Source organism: Ictalurus furcatus, chromosome 16 (assembly GCF_023375685.1).
Source record: "Ictalurus furcatus strain D&B chromosome 16, Billie_1.0, whole genome shotgun sequence".
Lineage (NCBI taxonomy): Eukaryota > Metazoa > Chordata > Actinopteri > Siluriformes > Ictaluridae > Ictalurus > Ictalurus furcatus.
The window spans coordinates 28,951,139-28,974,038 of NC_071270.1; the positions used below are offsets into that span (position 1 = coordinate 28,951,139).

The 22,900-nt window shown below is 46.4% G+C and overlaps 1 protein-coding gene across 3 annotated transcripts in view; it reads left to right on the plus strand.

Moving 5' to 3' along the window:
• Window positions 1-10,469, plus strand: part of cwc27 (CWC27 spliceosome associated cyclophilin) — a 44,599-nt gene extending 34,130 nt beyond the window's left edge. For all 3 annotated transcript variants that reach the window (XM_053646167.1, XM_053646165.1, XM_053646166.1), the window contains exons 12-14: window positions 1-96; window positions 365-471; window positions 10,142-10,469. The exon at window positions 1-96 is cut by the window's left edge and continues 14 nt beyond it. In XM_053646167.1, coding sequence (XP_053502142.1) covers window positions 1-96; window positions 365-471; window positions 10,142-10,304 — 366 coding nt within the window. In that variant the 3' untranslated portion in view covers window positions 10,305-10,469. The remainder of the gene's footprint in view (window positions 97-364; window positions 472-10,141) is intronic.
• The last annotated feature ends 12,431 nt before the right edge of the window (window positions 10,470-22,900 follow it).

Genomic DNA, 22,900 nt, shown 5'->3' on the forward strand with positions numbered 1-22,900 from the left:
TCGGGCGAGGCCGTGTCCGAGTACCTGGAGAGCAAGAAGAAGTACGAAGAAATGAGAACTCAAAAGCTGAAGAAGGGTTCGAGCAGAGAGGCGCAGGTGAGTTACACACCGATCTGAGATCTGTTTCAGTCCAGCAGGTGGCGCTGCACTGTACAGCAAAATTGTCCTTTTCTCTTATTTATGCATGTATTTATTTATTTTTAGCAAAACTTAGCAGGATGACTGAATTTAGCTCTAATCTGCAGCGCCTCCTGCTGGACTGAATCGGCACGTATTTTTAGAATGGACTTGTTTGAGTAATTTTTTTCTCTCCCATGAGTTAGCGCTGAATAAATCAACGTCTGTGTTTCTCTTCTGTGTGAAGACGCTCGCTCTTCTGGACCGTTTTAAGACCAAGCTGTCATCAGCGATTTCCGAAACCCCAGAGGCACCTGACGACGAGGAGCTGGAAGAGGATGATGATAAAGGATGGTGAGAAACAGTCCGACTTTTATTCATTTACCTTAACCTGTGTCGTCATGGTGACTGCTGTTAACACAATCACGTGACATAATTGGCGTAATAAGAGTATCTAAATGTAACCATCAGTTCATATACGGGAGTAACAGGAAACTTTACCATATATAGTATTTGTGTGCGTGTATGTTAATAAGGGCAGCTTGTGTGTGGTGGTGAATCTTGGGAATATAGGTGTGTCTTGGAGTCCATATATGGAAATAAGGGCCGTCTTGGGGATTTGGGTGTGTTTTTGAGTGTGTATATGGAAGTAATGGCTGCTTGGCATGGGTGTAAGGCCAGAAGTTGGAATGTGGGTGTTTTAAAGTCAAAAGCTCAAACAAGGGCTGCCTGGAGTGGGTGTGGCTGTGACTCCGTATATGGAAATGAGGACAGCTTGGACTGGGTGTGTCTTTAAGGCAAAAAATGGGAATGTGGGCATTTCTTCGTGTCCATATATGTAGATGGAAATCAGGGCAGTTTGAAGACGGTGGGTCTTTAAGGCTATAAATGGGAATGTTGGCGTGTCTTTGAATGAAAAAAAAAAAGTATTACGGGCAAATTGGAGTGGGTGTGTCTTTTAGGCTGAAAATAAAAACGTGTGTTTGTGGAAATGAGGAGTGGGTGTGTCTTTAGGGCCAGAAATAGGCCCAAACCTGTTCTAGCACGACACAGTGCACAAAGTGAGCTCCATGAAGACGTGGTGTGTGAAGGTTGGGGGAAGGTAGAAGAACTCGAGTGTCCTGCACAGAGTCCTGACCTCGACCCCACTGAACACCTTTGGGATGAACTGGAACTGGAGTCTCCTTACATCAACATCACAACATCAACATCAGCACCTGACCTCAACCTCACTAACGCTCTTGTAGCTGAATGATCACGAATCCCCACGGCCACGCCCAAAATCTCTGGGAAAGCCTCCCCAGAAGAGCGGAGCGCATTATAACAGGAAAGACGGGGAATACATCTGGAATCGGATGTTCAACAAGCACATATGGGTGTGATGGTCAGGGGTGCACATACTTTTGGCTGTATAGTGTAAGCGTGATCGTGTAAATAAATGGAAATGAATAAAATGTGGGATTGTAAATAAATTGGGTGGAGGTGGTCAGTTATCGAATTCATGGATTTTTACAGTTTAAATTATCCGTGATGGATCTTCAGGCTTTTCCCAACAGGATGCGTTTATTTTCCCGCCACACGCATGACGTTCCACACGAGGCTGTAGTGTGTGTTTATTTGGAGTAGAGTGGTGAGATGTTCTCCTTTCAACCTGAGAGCCACATGAGGACCAGTTGCACTCCTCCGTTACCCGGTCTCTCTCTCTCTCTCTCTCTCTCTCTCTCTCTCTCTCTCTCTCTCTCTCTCTCTCACTCCATCGTTTGGCTCCAGCAGCTCTGACGCCACTGAAGCAGTATGCAGTGTTTGTTTTTGCTGCACTACGCTCTCGCTCTCTCTCTCTCTCTCTCTCTCTCTCTCTCTCTCTCCCCCCCCCACCACTACTTGTGGATAACGCATACTTTCAGCTGAGCGAAAGTTCCTGAGAGGAACACAGTTACACCTCTGATGGATTCATCTCACCACCCTCTATCCTACCTTTAATCTAATTCTGCTTAATTCCTGATCATCATCACTCTCTCACACACACACACACACACACACACACACACGTATGCGCGCGCACACACACATAGATTTCCGTTAGTTTTATTACAGATTAATCATCAATCAGCACCACAACAAAAAAAAAATGTTTTAAATACGTCATCGTTTCTATAGTAACGGCTCATACTTGTGTACGCCGGACGCTCCACATGAACAGGTTTTTATGTTTGTGACGTGTGTGGAAGGAGTCTCCAGTGTCAGCGCTGTATATGAGTCAGAGGTAAAGCTGGAACTTTAAGTTTTCCACATCTTCAGCACAGAGGAGTTTCTATAGAGTTCTTACATTGTTGTTGTTTTGTCTGATTAACTTGAGAAGAGAGAGAGAGAGAGAGGGAGAGAAGAGAGAGAGAGAGAGGAGAGAGAGAGAGAGAGAGAGGGAGAGGAGAGAAGAGAGAGGAGAGAGAGAGAGAGCGAGAGGGAGGGAGAGAGAGAGAGAGAGAGAGAGAGGAGAGAGAGAGGAGAGAAGAGAGAGGAGAGAGAGAGAGAGGAGAGAGAGAGCGAGAGGGAGGGAGAGAGAGAGAGAGGAGAGAGAGGGAGAGGGAGAGAAGAGAGAGAGAAAGGAGAGAGAGAGAGAGAAGAGAGAAAGGGGGAATGAAGACTGGTAGAATGATGGAGGGAATGAAGAGAGGGAATAGAGAGAGGGCTGGTGAGGGGTGAGTGTTTCTAGCTGCTGTAAGGTAAGACACAGCAGGAACTCGGGGTTGTTGAACTCTAAACGGAGAAAGCGGTATGAAGGGAAGTTTATTATTAATAAATAAATGTAAGTGTTGGTGAGTTTCTGTGGTGAAAGAGGAAGAAAACACTTAGGAACACGCTGATCTGGGAAAATAATCAACACACACTTTCATGTGTTTTGGGTCAGTTCTAAAATACAGTTTAACAATCCTGACCTGAAGCCAAAACACACACACGCGCGCACACACACACACACACACACACACACACGCACACACACGCGCGCACACATGCGCATTTTCTCTCTCATATTTTTTCTCTTAAATCTCCTTCTTAATTCTTACTCGCCACTTTTTTCTTTGTGTGTGTGTGTGTGAGAGAGAGAGAGAGAGAGAATACTCAGCTGCTGCTTACACACACACACACACACACACGTGCAGGTTTGACTGGCGCAGCGCTAATGAACTTCCACACTGTTTATTTTCATAGTATCACCTACTGGTGCGGCTGCCGAACGTCCCGGCGGAGTGTGTGTGTGTGTGTGTGTGTGTGTGTGTGTGTGTGTGTGTGGAGACGGAGAGAGCCCCCCAATTCCCGGCTGTCTATACTCTCCGACACACATTCCTATCCATCTGCATGCTACTGCTCAGGATGACAAAAATGAAATAATTACTGTGTCTGAGCAGCAGGCAGACACACGCTCACACTCACACACTCGCTCACACACACACACACACACACACACACACACACACACACACACACACTGAGCAAATATTGAGTCTGCTGGGTCTCATTTCACACTTGGTTAAGTATTAAGACTAAATACTGCATATTTTTCAGTGCTCTTGATGTGTTTTCGGCCTGCTCCGCTCTGAGGGGATTGGGTTCCTGTAAAAAAAAAAAAAAGGAGGAGAATTTCTCTAAACGCTCAGTAGATAATTAACGCGTACTGGTGTGTTCTCTAACGCAGCGGAGTAGCAGTAGGTTCGTACACGTGCTTTTCATGTCCTGCCTTCTGAGATCTCTGATCAAATCTAATCTGTGTGTGAGATTAGATTATGGCTTGTTCTGGAATGTTTTTGGGTTGTCGCGCTCCTCAGCGGTCTTCACGCCGAGCGCAGTGCCGCTCTCGCGGCCCGTCCTCCTGCTCCGTTCCAGACCATTACACGAAGCAGGCTGGCAAATCATTCACTTCAAGTGCTTTTCTTTTCTTTTCTTTACAGCGTCCTTGAGTTTTGCACAAGCTGCTATAGGAATGAAAATTATTATTATTATTATTATTACAGACCACTGACCGTTCTTCTTGTATTTTTGGACGTTTTGGAGCTAGCTGAGCGTTTACACCTGAACCGGGGTGCTCATGAAACTCGTTTGGTTTGGAGAGACAGGTGTATCCTACGCTTCACCCCGCCGTTTGTGTCAGTGTTGCGTATGAGGAGACTCACTAACGTGAACTTCAGGCAACTGGCTTTATATCCGTATTCTATATTTCCTTTATATATCACACACAGTCCCGGTTAAATCACCTCCTTACTTCACTTTAATTTAAGCTTCATGTTAATGACCTGCCATTCCAAAAGAAATCCATAAATGAAGATAAATAAGACTAGCTGTCCAATGAGGGAAGAGAGAGAAATAAATGGAGGAGGAGGAGTGTGTGTGTGTGTGTGTGTGTGTGTGTGTGTGTGTGTGTGTGTGTGTGTGTCATATTCCGTGTCCACAGTGAGGAAATGATTCTTGACACTATGAGCATTTTCCTCATTTCTCATTCGTAATGCCGGCATCAACTCAAGGCCTAAAATACACTCGCTCTGGTTTGCAGTTTGCTCTGTGAGTGTGTGTGTGTGTGTGTGTGTGTGTGTGTGTGTGTGTGTGTGTGTGGAAAGGAAGGAGGACAAAAAAAGCCCAGCGTCTAAGTGCACACTTTAGAATAACAAAACCTGCGCTTTCTATCAGTTACTTCATGCTGTAGTTAGACTGGCAAAGCGTCTCGAGGCCCTGGACCCGAGCAGCCGCTTCATATCAGGGGTGATGGAAACCCTCGCCGGGGGGGAGAAAAGAGCAAGAGAAAGAGGGAAGAGAGAGAAAGGAGAGATGGTGGAGAGGGGAGAGAAAGAGGGTAGAGTAGAGAGGAAGGAGAGAAGGTAGGGAGAGAGAGAGAGGCAAGGGGAGGTAGAGGAGAGAGAGAAAGGGGAGAGAGGAAGGAGAGAAGGTAGGGAGAGAGAGAGAGGTGAGGGGAGGTAGAGGAGAGAGAGAGAGAGGTGAGGGGAGGTAGAGGAGAGAGAGAGAGAGGTGAGGGGAGGTAGAGGAGAGAGAGAGAGGTGAGGGGAGGTAGAGGAGAGAGAGAGAGAGAGGTGAGGGGAGGTAGAGGAGAGAGAGAAAGAGGTGAGGGGAGGTAGAGGAGAGAGAGAGAGAGGTGAGGGGAGGTAGAGGAGAGAGAGAGAGGTGAGGGGAGGTAGAGGAGAGAGAGAGAGGTGAGGGGAGGTAGAGGAGAGAGAGAGAGGTGAGGGGAGGTAGAGGAGAGAGAGAGAGAGAGGTGAGGGGAGGTAGAGGAGAGAGAGAAAGAGGTGAGGGGAGGTAGAGGAGAGAGAGAGAGAGGTGAGGGGAGGTAGAGGAGAGAGAGAGAGGTGAGGGGAGGTAGAGGAGAGAGAGAGAGAGAGGTGAGGGGAGGTAGAGGAGAGAGAGAAAGAGGTGAGGGGAGGTAGAGGAGAGAGAGAGAGAGGTGAGGGGAGGTAGAGGAGAGAGAGAGAGGTGAGGGGAGGTAGAGGAGAGAGAGAAAGAGGTGAGGGGAGGTAGAGGAGAGAGAGAGAGAGAGGTGAGGGGAGGTAGAGGAGAGAGAGAGAGGTGAGGGGAGGTAGAGGAGAGAGAGAGAGAGAGGTGAGGGGAGGTAGAGGAGAGAGAGAGAGGTGAGGGGAGGTAGAGGAGAGAGAGAGAGGTGAGGGGAGGTAGAGGAGAGAGAGAGAGGTGAGGGGAGGTAGAGGAGAGAGAGAGAGAGAGAGAGGTGAGGGGAGGTAGAGGAGAGAGAGAGAGGTGAGGGGAGGTAGAGGAGAGAGAGAAAGAGGTGAGGGGAGGTAGAGGAGAGAGAGAGAGGTGAGGGGAGGTAGAGGAGAGAGAGAGAGAGAGGTGAGGGGAGGTAGAGGAGAGAGAGAGAGAGAGGTGAGGGGAGGTAGAGGAGAGAGAGAGAGGTGAGGGGAGGTAGAGGAGAGAGAGAAAGAGGTGAGGGGAGGTAGAGGAGAGAGAGAGAGAGAGGTGAGGGGAGGTAGAGGAGAGAGAGAGAGAGGTGAGGGGAGGTAGAGGAGAGAGAGAGAGAGAGGTGAGGGGAGGTAGAGGAGAGAGAGAGAGGTGAGGGGAGGTAGAGGAGAGAGAGAGAGAGGTGAGGGGAGGTAGAGGAGAGAGAGAGAGGTGAGGGGAGGTAGAGGAGAGAGAGAAAGGGGAGAGAGGAAGGAGAGAAGCTAGAGAGAGAGAGAGAGAGAGCGAGAGAGAGAGCGATAGAGGAGACAGGGCCTCCCTGGAGCAGTTTTAGTAAAAACATCATGGGGAAGTGTGTAGCACTCGGCGAACGGAACACGGGGTTACAGCAGGTCAGACGGTGAGAAGTGTAGACGTCTGGGCCAGAAGTGTAAACTATTCCATCTGTGTCTGTATCTACAGCGACCCCCTCCTCTTTTCTCCTCTTTTCTCCTCTTTTCTCCTCTTTACCATCCAGAAGCTGAAGTCCCTTCTCCTCCGTCTCGCGCCTCTCTCTTTTTGTGAAAGCACAAGACGAGTAAATGCAGGAGAAATGGTCCTCTTTCTGGCCGCTGCATCATCGTCTCGTCGTCTGTAATTCGGCTCTGCAGCCGCTGTTCGTACCGTTACGCCGAACCTGTGAACACCGAACACTGACGTCGGTGTTCATCCCGTTGTGTAATGTTTTGGTTTGTGACGTCACATCCATACAGCAGAATCGACTCAATTACTGATTCATAGGATTCGAGATTGGAATTTGAACCTGAATTTGTGTAGAACGATCTGCGCGCTTTCTGTCGGCTCAGACGGCCACCGCTGGACTCGAATCTCCCGTGGAATCATTCTCAATCCTGACTCTCTGTATTCTTAACTGTACTCTCTCTCTCTCGCTCTCTCTCTCTCTCTCTCTCTTTCTCTCTCTCTCTATCTATCTCTCACTCTATCTCTCGCTCCCTCTTTCTCTCTCTCTATCTTTCTCTCTCTCTCTATCTATCTCTCACTCTATATATCTCTCACTCTCTCTCTATCTCTCTCTCTTTCTATCTCTCTCGCTCTCTCTCTCTCTCTATCTATCTCTCACTCTCTCTCTATCTCTCACTCTCTCTCTATCTCTCTCTATCTCTCTCTCTTTCTATCTCTCTCTTTCTCTCTCTCTCTCTCTCTCTCTCGACCCTGTGGGACTCCAGCACACTCCTTAACTCAGAGAGAGGGAACTGTCAGCGCTGAAGCTGCTAGACAAATTATCAGAGCTGCCCGTCTCGCACCGCAGGAGTGCTGCTGCAGAACAGACATGACATTGTAGATGAGCTGTTACTGTTCATACACACTTCACGCTGCCACACACACACACACACACACACACACACACACACACACACACACACACACACACACACCTATACGTGAACACACACAGCCGTATGGTGGATTACTCATTTCTGCTTTGGCTCATATACGAGGAATATTATACAGACGTCTAGATCTAGGTTTAATCTGCTGAATTATACCAACTGTGTTTATAATTCTTAACTAAAGGAACCATCAGAACCATCAGAACCGCCCAGTCTCGCTCCGTTTAAAGCACGTAGCTTCTAAATATTTAATGAAACCGTTAGCAGAGACGAGCACGTCATGGTGTGATAATCTGAGCGTGATGTACACGTCTGAACCGATGGGTAATGAAGTGGAGTGTGCAGCGTGGTGAAGGAGTTGGTCGGTCGGAGTCGTTCGCGTCTGCGCGGTTTGATCACCTCCGTTTTGAAGTTTCAGTTCTCTGCAGAGGATTCGTGAGAAGTTGTCCGAGAGCAGCATCAGTTCTGCTGAAGCTCTGCAGTGCGCGGCTCTCCTGACGCATGGCGTAAAAATGACCCCACTACAGGGTGTCCCGAAAGTCTCCATACGAAGGGAGGAATGATCCCTTTTAACCAAAATGTCTTCCAAAATTTTTCATACATCATTTGCATTATATATATTTATATATTTATAATTTCTTTCAGTTAGTCTTTAAGAATGCCTTTGACAAAAGAAGAACGTATTGAAATTCTCACGGCTGGATCCGGACGCTGTCGCAAGAACATCACACGCACGGCACGGTCACCAAACCTATTACCAAATTCCAAAAGAGTGGAAGTGCCGTGGCCCGAGCGAGAAGAAGTGGACGTCCACGAGCATCCACTGACGCAGGCACGGAGACTCGGTGATGGCGGCGTTCGCAGAAAGCATGCGATGATCGTCTCACCTGCCATCAGCAGATCCAGATCCTGTGCATCACGAAAACGCGTGAACGACATCCACGTAAAATGCAGACGTTCCACCGGGAACCGCCTCGTTATGGGATCCGCGTGCGCCGATGGTCGGATCGACAGTTCCCGGGTTCTTGGATCGGTCAGCGTGGTCCCGTGGAGTGGTCTCCGAGATCTCCCGATCTAAACCCACTGGATTTTTCCCTGCGTTGTGGGGACACCTGAAGGCCATGGTGTACCAGGAAAAGATGCAGCACAAAGATCACGTAGAGGAACGCGTTCGACGTGCAGTTACACGTATAACAGATCTGTTAACGAGTTCATCTCGAGAGGGAGAGACCACGCTCAGTGCTCAGAACACCGAAAGGTCCAAAACAATTGTTTGGTTAAAGCAGTTTTATTGGAGCTGTTTTGACGTTCCACATTCCTCACATGAGCGTTCCTGATTCCAGACGGCGTTTTGATGCGAGGAACTAAACGATCGTCAGTTGAAATCCAGTTGTGTTATGGTGAAAAAGCGTTGAGCGGTTTGAGATTAGACAGACGTGTTGTGTTGGTGTGTGTGTAACCTTCTGCGTCTCAGGACGGTTGTTGATCGTGACGTACACGCTGATGGATGAAGTTAATCATGTTTAAAAAGTTCTCTGCGTTGATGAAATTTGTGACAGATGTGTCTGCGGAGATGATTTGGCTCGGCTCGGCTACGCTCACCGTCCCTGAGCCTGTTTTGTTTTTTTGTGTCTGCGCCTGGTCTTTGTCTCGTTTTTGGCTGTTGTGTCGTCTTTTTTTCTTTTCTTTTTTTTGGTGCATTTCCCTCCACAAGAGGCCCTGTGAAGCAATAGCGGCTTTCTCTCCGTTGGTGCTCGGTTGCAAAAATGTAAAGCTCTGCATTTTTTCAGTGGCTCGCGTATTGTCCTCTCGGCTGTGGAGAGCCAGACCTGTGAATAAAGAGTGGGGTTTTGTGGGAAATGAAAGACAGATGAGCATCTGCTGTCTGACTGAGACTCCAGTCCATGAACCAGAAAAGATTCTTATGTTCTGTACCGTTCACTGCAGAAACCTCAGACTAGCAGTGTTTTATACCTGTAGGTGATTAAATAGAATCTTTTTTGGTGCATCAGTACACTTGTATCGGTTTATTTTGTAAGATTATTTGTTATTTCCGTATCTGACGGTAAAAGCAGCGGAAGCTCTGCTCCAAACCCGTTCCTCAGGGAACGTCCTCATCCTGAGATCTCAGATCCTGCTGGTTTAGAGTCCCGCGTTCACCACCTCACTGCGCTCATGAACCATGCCCGCGTTCTCCCTCAGGACGATTTAGCATGGAGGAGTGAAGGATCTGAAAGATAAGGAGGGACGGAAGGAAACGAGGAGGGTGAAAGGAGAAAGGACAGGAGGACATATTGAAGGAAGAAGAGTGTAAAGAAGGACAGGAGTAGGGCATGTGGGAGGACGGAATGAAGAAAGGAAGCAAGCTAGTGTAAAAAAAAAAAAAAAGAGTTGAAAGGAGGAAGCAAGGAAGGAAGGAAAGTGTAAGGAAAGATGGAGGTAAGGGGGTATAAAGAATGAAGGAATGATTGAAGGTATAAGGGATGAAAGGAAGGGTGTAAGGAAAGACAGAAAGAAAGATGGAGGTAAGGGGGTATAAAGAATGAAGGAATGATTGAAGGTATAAGGGATGAAAGGAAGGGTGTAAGGAAAGACAGAAAGAAAGATGGAAGGAGGATATAAAGAAGGATAGATGTACAAAAGGAAGGAAGGAAGGAAGGAAGATGGCTTGTAATGAAGAAAGGACGTTCTCATGGTCTTGTTTTTCCTTCCTTCTGGTTTAGGATGACGCACGTGCTGCAGTTTGATGAACAATCCAGGAAAGTGAAGGACGCGAACATGCAGGACGAAGACACGTTCGAGATCTACGACCCGCGCAACCCCGTCAACAAACGCAGACGGGAAGAGAGCAAGAAACTGCTGAAGGAGAAGAAGGCCAAGAGGTGATCTCCTTCTCATCACCCGGTTCCTCACGCTGTGTATATTCTGTCCCTGTTCAGGATGGACTCCACTCCTCCACCTCGCCGAACATTAGAAAATAGGAAATCTTATCTTCTCGGAATGTGAACCGAAGTCATGTTCATTTAATAAAGGAGTGCTTTTTTCCTAAAACTGTGTGTCGTGATGTTTTAAAGCACGTCACTGCTCGTGTTTATGTAATGTTCTTAATCTCACTTCGGATCCACAAACCTTCACCAGGAGCCCAGTGTTTAAGACTTTATAAACCGGAGACGTATGAGAATCGTCCGTGTTTAGAGAAGGAATGCTAGTCCAGCACTTGGAGAGTGAATTAGTCCTGGATGATCTGGAGAGGAACGTGAAGGAGAACCGAGCTCCTGTAGGATCTCACAAAGCCTCTTCCTCCTCCGTCACTCTGCACGTTGCTGCTTCGTCAAAACATCCTGAGATCTTCACTGAAAGAGAGCGGTATTAAAGCCGGATCTGCTCCCTCGCCATCTGCCTCCAACCTGAAAAACGAAACCAGATGAGTCTCCGGGCTCGACCCGACCGGCCTCGGATGATGTAAGACGGCCGTCTGGTGAAGTCGGACAGATATATGGAGTTCGCCCGGTGCCGTCCTGCAGACGAACGCAGAATCATCTTCCGGCTTCTTTTGCAGCTCGCAGGAAAAAATGATCAGAACGCAGTGGTGAGGTTTCTGAAACATCGCCGTCGCTTTGAATCAGCCTGCGACTTTGTTCTGAGGAGAGGAGCCTCGCAGGCCTGCTGATGATGCCGTCTGACTGTGGTTTCCATTAAATGATCTACCACGAGTACGTGTGACCAGGAGCGCGGTTTGGCCAGCACGCCGCCTTTTACTGCTCTCCTGAGATCACGCTTAAATTTTCATATGGAACAGGAAGGAGAGTTAATGTTACACTAAGAGAGCCGCTCACTCCGAGCTGCTGCAAATTCAAACCAGGTGAGATGAAGCTGAAGCTCTGCAGCCAGTTCAGCTACCGCTCCCTCGCTCCCTCGCTCCATTCCGACAGTCACAGGGGGCCTATTGGAGAACCCTGAGGGTCCTCAGCTTTCAGCATGTTATTACTGAGTTTACGTAGCTGCAGCAGTTACTTAAACGTAACGTGAATATGGACTCGTCTGACGTCCGAGTCTCGGAGCGCTCCGACTCCCTTCACCTGTCCGGTTTGTCCTGAATGATGACTTACGATGACATAATGAGCGTCTAACGTTACTTCTAAGTACCACTGGCATCTCTTGCCTCGATTTCACAGACCATTTCACATGTACTTGCCATATTTTCTGCTGAATTAGACTGTTGCTTCTGTAGAGCGTGATGATTTCTACTGCTGTTAGTGTTACTGTACGTTTTGATTAAACTGATCTCCGAATCGTGTGAACGCTTGTCGTTGTTTGTTTGGAACAAATCAGTCACCGGGTTTACAAGGACTCGGAGCTCGATAAAAACGAAGTGTTCGGTTACAGAAGAACCATTAAAGGAAAGAAGAAAAGCCCTGCTGCGAGAGTGTACGAGTTATTCAGTCCAGATACAGCTGAACAGCAGGAAACTGGAGTTTGTATGAAATTGCAATTAAACACATGGAATCATGTTGGAGAGGAGGACGGCTGGAGGGGAACGAGCGCGTGTGGTCCATCATTTTATGGAATTATGATGATAATCAGGAGCTGACGAATCCACGTTGGAGACGCCCGAGCCCAGCAGATTTTATACCTGGGCTATTCGTTTCTATTCACAGTTGCCCTGAAACACAGGCAAACAAATTACATAAAAACTCCTCCTTATTAACTTTTCTATAAATAAATAAACTGTTTTTATTTGATACGTAGGCTGTGTTTAAACAGGAATCTCATTTAGGATTGTTCCCCCTGTTGCCTGGCAGAAACACTGGCCTGTCCTGGATTTGTTTTTAAACTTCAGAACTTCGTGGTTTGCTCAGCACAAATGATATTTTATAAATGCAATAGGAAACCTTTTTGACTTTGGTCTGTTAGGAAGCCGTGACGTTTTAGACGTCACCCTGCGGACTTACTAGACATCGTTACCGTCACGTAACCTCACGGGAGATGAAATGGATCAGTAATGGGATTATCTCCCTCCCTGACCGCTATCATCCCCTGTCCTTGTAAACCAAAAGCAAAAGTAGCTGATTAATCCTTCGTCCATTCAGTAGGACGCGAGCGACGTGATGTCGCGCCTCGGTCTGAATCTGAAGCTCAGCCCCGGATATCTGCGGCCGCAGTCGGGACTCGGGAATTCTGGGCTCGTTTAGGGGTGGAGCTCTTAATCACGGTTTTGTTCACGTAGAACAATTCCTCCACAGCTGTGTCTGCAGAATGGTCGGCGCCAGGCGGACATTTCTGCCGTTCTTTATTCTGGGGATAAGGATGCTCGAGTGGTGAAGAGCCGTGGCTTCTGGAAGCGTGGCGTGAAGTCATGCAGGAACACCTACAAACCTCCTCACAGGAGATTTTTTATCCCTGCAGGTCAGCACCACAAACTTAAATAAACCACAAAAAATAAAGTTTTATACATCGAACACACAACCTGTGATTTATCATGAGGGGTTTGATGCCGCAGTCTGTAATGATGCAGCAGAGGTGGATCTGGAGTACTGAGGAGGAGCATGAGGAGGTGTGGAAGATGAACCACGTCACTGAGCTCCAACCTCAAAGCTTCACTCATCATACGTCTCTGCACACGTGAGACGCCCAACACAGACGTGCCGCTGTAGCTCTTTCCTCCATCTCCGTCTGTTGACGTAAAAGAAAAGCGTGAGAGGGCTGAGAAACACTCCGCCCCTGGTCGCTCGGCGGTGGAGTTTCTGCGGAGCGAAGAGTAAAGATGAGCGAATGCTGACAGTAATTATATCTCACCCAGTCGTCCGCAGTCTCGGGAGCGCTCCACGTCCAGACCTGAGCCGGGAGTCTGATAACGATCACGACGAGAGCGCTCTTAATCATGCGTCGTATGACGTTACTGAGGCACATCTGCTTCGGACAGATGATTTCATCGCTCAGACGTAAGAGTGCTTGACGCGAAGCTCATGTAGTAATTCCACCACAGACCGCACAGCTGTAATGTGTGCTGGATCTGCACCGTGATGGACGTGAAATTGGAGAAAAAAAACCTCAGACTGTTGATCAGGACTGATGTCTGGAAAAGTCACTGTAACCTGAACAATCAGGATTCCAGTCAGAAACAAAGCGCTTCAGGATATGTAGAGTGTTATTTCACTTCTACCAACGTCTACCGGTCCGGAATTCAGCAGCACCGGAGCGGAAATCAAATCACAAAGCTCCTGCATAAAATCAGTACCCAGCACTGACGTTTCTGTAGAAATTGAAGCCATCATTCTGGGAAATACAAGTCTAAAGGCCTAGTAGAGAACCTTGTGGGACACCAAGCAGCACATTGCAAGGTTTTTGGTTCTGAAGAATCTCCAGTCACTTTTGATGCATCCAGGCTGAAGTACATCATTCTTGTTCTTCCTACTTTACAACCACAAATATTAATATTATTTTGGCCATATAGTGCATCTCTTAAATGTCTGTGTCCAGATTCTTGCAGAAGGCTTTTCTAAGTTTTTCTATTTAGACAAAATTTCCAACTGTAACTGTTCCACCACATTCTCCTCGTTAAAGTCCGATCGCAGTTGTGTAATCCGGTTGTGTTTCTGGCTTTAAAAGACGATGGTTAGCGGCCGTAAAGCGGGACAGTGTTCAGTACGGATATCGTATATAAACCCTAACCTCCTTTCGGATTTATTCTCCTCCTCATTGTGTACATGTGGTTAGCGTGTTCCTCTGGAGACGCTCCTCGTCTATTCTCTCTGCGACTGCTGAGGAAAATGAAGCGGGGCTTTCGTCGTGTCCCGAACGCTGTGGCCCTGAGGCCCGGTGCCAACTGTCCGAGTTAAAGATGGCTGCCACGGACACATCCTGTTGGCACCTCGTTAAGGACGTGCCGCTGGATGGGAAATCGTCAGGAGCCAAAGAGCTGCCAACACGTGGAGCAAAGGAAGAGGGAATGTGATCTTGTTGCACAATAACACCGCTTCGAAGGGGGTGTTGGACCATTAACAAAAACACATTCATTTCTCTCCAGCCTTGGCCAGATTTTCGGATCTGCACTAGACTGCTCATGAAAAACCTCCAGTGGTACCAGAGGAATTGGACGAGACCAATCTGGAATGAAGAGAATTTCCCAAACTTTTTAAAGCACAGAGAAGAACCAGTCAAAACAATAAACGAATCTGTGACTCTACCACCGAGCCCAAGGTTCGAGTCTGAATAGGAAACCTGAGAAATATTTCAGCTCGGACTGAGCGAACGCTCCGATTGGTCGTTCCCTGACCCCACACTTAGCAATATTTCCATTTTAGGCCTGTTCCGTATTATCAGGGAACTATACACGTTTGTAAGCCTCACGTTCAGCAAGCTTTTAATAGATTAGAAGCTGGAACTGTAATAAAGTACGTGTTGGTCATGATCCGTTTCTCAGAAGACTCTACTCACCACTGACTCACAGCCATAATAACAACGAGACTGCAGGAATTCTCTGTAAACACTGACTGCAGTCATCCTGCAGACTTTCAGGAACTCGTACGTGACGTTCTTCCAGTCACCGTTGCTTAACCTCCGGCCCACGGAAGAACCCAGTGAAGCTGTGAGATGTTTGCAGAGGTCTCACATTCATCTGATCGTTGGCTCGGTTAAACCCGTGTAGACATGAGTTCGCTGGACTGAGAACATCTGTAAGCATTCGCTAGTTCATAGCAGTGATGCATCTTTATTCATATCTACACTAATCTGGATTTTAGACCATGACTAGGGATCGAAGCATCTTCAGAACGAGCGCGTGAGTATGAACCTGCACTGGTGTTCGAGCTGCTGTTGTGGAGAACCAGTCAGGTGTTCTACAGGGTTAAAGCTTTCACTCCATGATGTTTGGCAGCCAGTGAATTTCTCCTCGACTTCTCATTCCAGCTGAAGTACAGAACACACCAGAAACCCTCCATGCGTTCTTCTTCCTTGCAGTGCCTTAGGCTTTAAATTAAGGACTTCTTTAAAGATCACCTGATTAGGCATTGTTTCACCTGGACTTCATTAAACGTGAACCCAAAGACCTTTTGTGTGCTATTAGCAAGTTCCTGCTCGAGCTAAAGCTAAATTGGTGGCTATAGACAAATTGACAGCTCATTAGTGCACACCTCATTACTGTAACTCTCTCTGCACTACTTTCTGGCTGAAGCGGTCACTAAATGTGACGTCTGTCAGCTCTTCGAGAACATTTCGATATTAAACAGATGCTTTATTAAGCTTTTCGGCCGTTTAGTGGAGTTTTTTTTCCTGGGGATGATTAAGCTGTGCCCTGATTGAGGAACAACACTTTCTCCGAGCCGAGAGACTCCGTCTGACTCAGAAGCCACGCTGGGACGGCTGCACGGATCTGCTTCTCATTTTCATTCTCTGGAGGAAAAGAACGTCCACTCGCTGCCTGACAGGAAATGTTTCAGGCAGATTCAAATTAATTAGCATTTCATCTTCTGATGATTTCATCCAGGCTGGTGTGGAGGAGCGAGCGCAGTGTCGTCAGAGGGACAGCAGCCCGTGGACTGTCACCCAGAAACCTGCAGCTGATTTGTAGGCTACTGGACTGCTTTCAGAGGATTGCTGCATGTGGAAAAGCAGACGGAGTTTCTCCAGAGCAGATGTCTGCCACTCCGAGAGCTCAGGAAGCATCAGGAACATCGTAAAACCGTAAATCAGTGGGTGCTTTAGCTGCGATAGTATTCCAGCTGATGGGTGACCCAAGTGGAAATAAAAAAGATAATTGTTACACAAGCAGAACTTTGATGGAATTAGCAGAATTTCCTCATTATTTATTTATTATTTAGTAAACCCTACAAAGCTGTGGAAAAGTATTTGCCCCCATCCTGATTTCTTCTGGTTTTGTGTATATCTCATGCCAAATAGTTTTAAATCTTCAAATGAAATGCAACATAAAACAAAGGCAACCTGGGTAAACACAGGTTTTATTTATTTGTTTGTTTGTTTATTTATTTATTTTTATGGTAGCAGAAAATTGTATCCAACACCTATCACCTGAGTGAAAAACTAATTGCCCCCTTGAACTTTAAATCTGGTTGTGCCGCCTTCAGCAGCAATAACTGCAATCAAACTCTTCTGGAACGAGGTTAAACAAGAATATCATCTTTATTGTAGACAATCATTGACTAAAGAGCGCATAGAAATGTCTCAGTGGTGCACTCTACAGCCTTCTGGACCCCACAGCTACATGAAAACAAGGACCATTGTTGCAGAACCTGTGAGTAGTGATGTCATTTTATCAACTTTACCCTCAACAGCATCAGCGGTGTAAACTCTCAGGGTCTGATTGGACAGTTCCGGTTGATGTTCAGATAACAAGCTGGTGTTTCTGGGTGAAAATAAATCAGGCAGTTTGTCATTGGTCCGTACAGGAGTAATATTTCTCTACAGGTTTTGTAGAGCTTCAGTATTTGAGTGTTGGAGAATTTTCTGTATTCCAAAATAATTTAAGATTAACGACATTTCTGTTTCACACCACCATAACCCATTCCGACTTCTGTTTTTACCCAGAAGATCATAATGAAAATGTTATCACTTCATACTCAAAGCTTTGGGGGATTGAACTTGCTGTGGTAGTACAAATAAATAAATAAATAAAGCAGGTTTTCAGAGATTCTGTTATTGTTACATTGATCTGTCCCACTTTGAAACATCCTGTTCTTTCTGCGGGTTTATGACACACTCGGCAGGCGTCGAGGAGGAGGAGGAGGAGGCGGCGGTTCTCGACGCACCGGAGACGAAGAGAGACAGCGTCAATCAGTGATGAGTTCGCCAGAATCATTACCTGCCAACTTCTCTTCCTGTGTATTTTATTTCCATATTTACACCCACATGGCGCTCCGTCCATTCCAACTTCCACACTCGGAGTAAATCCTCCACAATGTTTTTCAATCTGAGGGAGAAGCTCTGACTGGGAATTTTTGCGTTTAGTTGTTGTGATATCTCAGTAGAGACCGTGTACAGCACTGCTGGGTCTGAGATGTGGACGGAATCTGCACGACATTTTTACGAGATGTTATTTATAAAGTAGTTCTGTGCTCTCGTGTTAATCCTAATGGCCTTTACACCAGACACTGGCAGCACAGAGAGGCTACTTCAAATAAAAAGATGTACTTTTTGCGAGGAACGTTAGCGGCAGATCCTTTAAGTCCTGTAAGTTGTGAGGTGGGGCCTCCGCAGATCGGACTTGTTTGTCGGATTGAGATCTGGGGAATCTGGAGGCGGAGTCGACACCTTGAACTGTTTGTCATGTTCCTCAAAGCGTTCCTGAACAGTGTGTGCAGTGTGTCAGGGAGCGTTATCCTGCTGAACGAGGACACTGATATTAGGAACACCGTTACCATGAAGGGGTGTACTCGGTCTGGAACAGTGTTTAGGTAGGTGCTACGTGTCAAAGTAACATCCACATGTTTCCCAGCAGAACATCGCCCAGAGCATCTCCATCTCCACCGACTCGCCTTCTTCCCATAGTGCATCCTGGTGCCGTCTCCTCCCCAGGTAAGCGTGATCCACATGATGTAAAAGCAAACCTAATTCATCAGACCAGGCCACCTTCTTCCAGTGCTACATGGTCCAGTTCTGATGCTCACACTGTGTTCTGACTCCTTTCTATCAGAACCAGCATGAACAATTTCAGCAGTTTGTGCTACAGTAGATCTTCTGTGGGATCGGACCAGACGGACTAGCCTTCGCTCCTCACGCGCACCACTGAGCCTTGGGTGTCCATGACCCTGTCTCCAGGTCACTGCTTGTCTTCCTTGGACCACTTTTGGTAGGTACTAACCACAGTGTACCAGGAACACCCCGCAACACCTGCTGTTTTGGGGAAGCTCTGACCCAGACGTCTAGACATCACAATCTGGCCCTTGTCAAAGTCACTCAGATCCTTACACTTGCCCATTTTTCCTGTTTCCAACATGAACCCCCCCCCCCCAGTGTGTGTCTAACCAGCACGTGGGTGATATCTGTCTGTTTCAGTCCAGCTACAGACGGAAATATCACCCAGGTCTCTCCCTCTCTCATCTTTAACAATTAAAACATGATTAGAACAAATGTTTATATTTTATTTCTGTTCACGCACTCTGAATTTTTAAAGTATTAGTTTATAATTTCGACTAATTTCCACGGTGAATTATTAGGAAGGGGCGGGGTCATGAGATGACTGAAACTGCAGCTACGTATACGTTTTAAAATATAGGATTACTCCTAAGACTCAGATGGAATATCTATCTGGCGTGCTCAAATTAATTTTGGCATCATCATCAATCTAATACTTTATATGAAACTTTTCATTCCGGTCTGCGTGACTGATGATAAAGCCTGGATTATTAGTTCTTTATCTTTACTTTATGCTTAGTTCTATGTTGTGCCTTTTGCATGCTAAGCAGGAAGTGGATCATTAACTTTATGATGAATTCTGAAAGGAGATTATAGATGTTAGCTGTGAGGGGGTTTCTCTCTCTCTCTCTCTCTCTCTCTCTCTCTCTCTCTCTCTCTCTCTCTCTCTCTGTCCTTGCTTGTGTGCCAGTTTGGACTGAAGTTAGTGCACCTCGGTGCTGGCACAGCTCTCGCAGACTAAGTGATTGTCTATCGATCAGCTTTGCTCTTTAATCTACTTATCTGTGGAGGCTCCAAGAACAAAGGGTTGTGTAATGGAAAGAGAGATGTCCTAAAGTGACTTAGCGGTGCTGTACAGCCTTTATTTAATTTCGCTGTGCACGGCTGAGCTCATGCCCCTTTACAAAGTTTATTAAGTTTATATTAAAGGTGCTTTATCCGTTACAAATGCAAGACCAGTTCAACTGAGTTTAGTTGTTTTGTGTACTGTAGCGGAAACTCAAACATGGTTTTACCCCTAACCCCAGGGTTCCTAATGTTTTTTTGCGCAAACAGCCCCAAGCCTTGACCACCCTTCAGAAGTTTTTATTGCTGAACTCCTGCGCTAGCGTTTCAGGATAGAGAAAAAGACTGAAATAGCACTATAAATAGCAAAATAGCACTTTAAATGTGGCCTGTTGAAGGTGACTTTTGGTGACATTTAAAAATAGCAGCAAACAAAATCCACCTCCAGAGTTAGAGTAACATTCGAAATATTAATCGGTAAAAACAAATCAATTAAACAAAAGACGAAATGAAGTTTCTCTCTCTACTCTAAAACAAAAATATTACAGTTTAAAATGTAAACGTTATAGCTTAAATCGGTTAGAACTCTGTGTAGAATCATTAATTGTGCTTCTAATTGTGCTCATAACCGTTAACAAAAATACAAGGATCTCTGAATATGCATGAGTATGCAAATTAGAAGCATGTCCTCATGACATTCCGAACAGCCATCATGTCATGAACATTAGCTAATTTAGCTAGCTGTTTAGCTAACTGCTCGCAAACATTAATCACAGATTTGAAGTTCAGTATCTAATATAATTACAATGTTACCACGACAACCACATCCATTCATCACTAATATTCGGTATGTTTAAGAGCTTAGTTTCTGGGTAACATCAACGTTCTGGAATCATTTGCATATTGTACCATGATTGGTCCAAATCTGGAGGTTTGCGTTCCGACACCACAAACTGAGTTCATTCATACATGAGTTCGCTTTGCAGGCGGGGTGACATCATCATTATTGGATCGTTTACATATTGTCCCCGATTGGTCCAAACCTATGGGGTTATTTTGTGACACCACAGACTAAGCTAATGTCATAATTATTGGCATTATTGGATAATATGCATATTGTTCTATGATTAGTCCAAATCCGTGGTTATTTTATGACATCATACACCAATTTCTATTCATTAGCTAATTTTGCTAAAGTTTCTGCGTAAAGTCCTCACTGTCTAATCTTCTTCATATCTGTGAAGTTATTTTGTGACATCACAACCTGAGCTCACTGGTTAGCTAAATTCCCTTCGCATGGCGTTCAGGTTCCGCAGCTGGTTCTGTTTCTGGGTAATGTCATCATTCTGGAATTCTGTGCATATCGTAGCATGAGCGATCCAACACGTGAGGATATTTTGCTCATAGAATGAGTTTATTCGTAGCTCCGCCCTCAAAACAGAGTTATACAGAAGTTTTAGACGGAAGGATGTGAATTTAGAAAAATTCATTTTATCAAGAAGTGTAATCAGGATCGCTCGTGTGTGACGTGTCCTGAGACGTCATGTCAAGCCATCGGGTCATTCTTTTTCCATCAGAGAGCTACGATAGCTGCTTTTTGGACGGTGGGAAAATTCCTGGGAATTAAATCTGAGGACGAGCTGAACAGATAGGATGTGCTGGAGTTCTGACCACCTGACCTCAGATCAGCATTCCTGTCTGTCATACCTGTCTCCAGCGACACTCTCTACGTCGATGGCTATGACTCTGTTCAAATCATGACCCTCAGAGCTCCTTATGGCCGTGCCGATGGGAAACCGTGGGTGTCACTTTCATCTCTGGGTGAGGAGATGCTTGACGTTACAGTTAATCCTCACACCTCCAGATATCTCCGTCACTTTTTATTAACACCTCCGTCTTTGTAGAACTCTGGGCAGATGGCGTACGTTCCTGCAGACAAGCAGACGACATTCTTCACCAGCTAATCTGTAAGAGACACAGACCAGGCCCTGCGCAGGACTTCAGTGTGCCACAGATCAAAACCAGCCTCCTGAATCTTATCAGGAAAACGGCACAAGAATCCAAGCATGGATACTGTGTGTGTGTGTGTGTGTGTGTGTGTGTGTGCGCATGCCTCCGTGTGGGGGTCTGGATTTCAGGAGGTAACCAAACGATTTGATGAGAGGTTCCTCTTAAGTCCCTTGATTAACATCTGGCCTGAGGGTCGGAGTAAAACCCAGCACATGTTTAATCTCCTGCTGCGCGCGTTCTGTTATAACAAATTACCTGAAGTTGCCATCATTCTGTGTAATGATGGTGTTTAAAGAGGAGGATCCTTTTAGCCGAGGCATTTGTGGTTCCCGTCCCTCTCTTATCAGAACCATGTGTGATACGCTGAAGTGGTGTTGCTGTGTTCGGTCCTCTCAGTGTGGAAACATCACCGTCCTAACCCTCCAAGCGCACAGTACACGGGGTTGTTTTCACACTCTGACTCGGCCCAGAAGCTCGGGTTCATATTCGGGCCTCGTTCGAAGCTCGTCATCGTTTATTATCATTTACTCTGATTTATGATTTATTCTGATAGTCTGCGTTATGAGCCACGTTGAAATCTTCAGAAATCAGTATCTTCACTATATTATTGAATTTTATTAACATAAACAATATATATTTTAATAATCTCATCCTGCCTGTGGTTCACGTCAAAGATGCTGGGAGTCAAAACCCAAAAAGAGTCAATTCACTGAATCGAAGCCTGAATCAATGCCAAAGCTTTGGAGTTGTTTCCACACACTGAAAATGATTCCCTTCTGAGGTTTTACCCTGAAGGTTTTACTCTGAAGGGGGCAGCTGGGTTTTACCCTCACTCTGATGGGGGCAGCTGGGTTTTACCCTCGCTCTGAAGGGGGCAGCTGGGTTTTACCCTCGCTCTGAAGGGGGCAGCTGGGTTTTACCCTCGCTCTGAAGGGGGCAGCTGGGTTTTACCCTCGCTCTGAAGGGGGCAGCTGGGTTTTACCCTCGCTCTGAAGGGGGCAGCTGGGTTTTACCCTCGCTCTGAAGGGGGCAGCTGGGTTTTACCCTCGCTCTGAAGGGGGCAGCTAGGTTTTACCCTCGCTCTGAAGGTGGCAGCTGGGTTTTACCCTCGCTCTGAAGGGGGCAGCTGGGTTTTACCCTCATGCTGATGAGATGTGGGACAGAGGAACGTTAGGGCACGGTGGGTTGCCCACAGGAACCCGTGTGACGTGTTTCTGTAATCGTTTATTCCTCTTCAGTAAAAGCTTCGTTCTTTTCTACGCTTTTTAATTCAGGAAGCTGTGGGAACTTACAGAATCCAGTTGTTCTGGCTTTTTCTGCTATTTGCGAATAATCTCACAATAAACAGAGAAAATGTGTTACAAACGATGGCAAAGCTCGAGCTCCTTTACTGCCAGATGATAAATAGGCTTTCTGGAGTCGGCTTCCGATGTCTATGACTCGGGCAGTTGGGTTCAGTTTACGTGAGGTGATGGCAACCCCGTGTAAAAACGGGGGTCATTTTGGATTACCTGGTTAAATGTGATAAATTCTCCCGAAACGGCATCTGATACCGTTGTGAATGGTTTTATGATTCCCTCACTGATCCATAGCAGGGTGGATTTTGGTTCATTTGGAATATCAGCCATGAGGCTGAACACAAACAGTCACTAAATCCTGCACTACAGGATCCGTCGTTATAAAACGCACCGCAGCGGCGTTCTCCTCTCATCTGTCAGCAGGTGTGTTGCTAGTCTGGCCCCTACAAGTGTGTTCTTTCAGAGTGCTGTCCTCAGTCTAAACCCAATGTTGCTAAATAATGCCGGTATTTTGTTTGC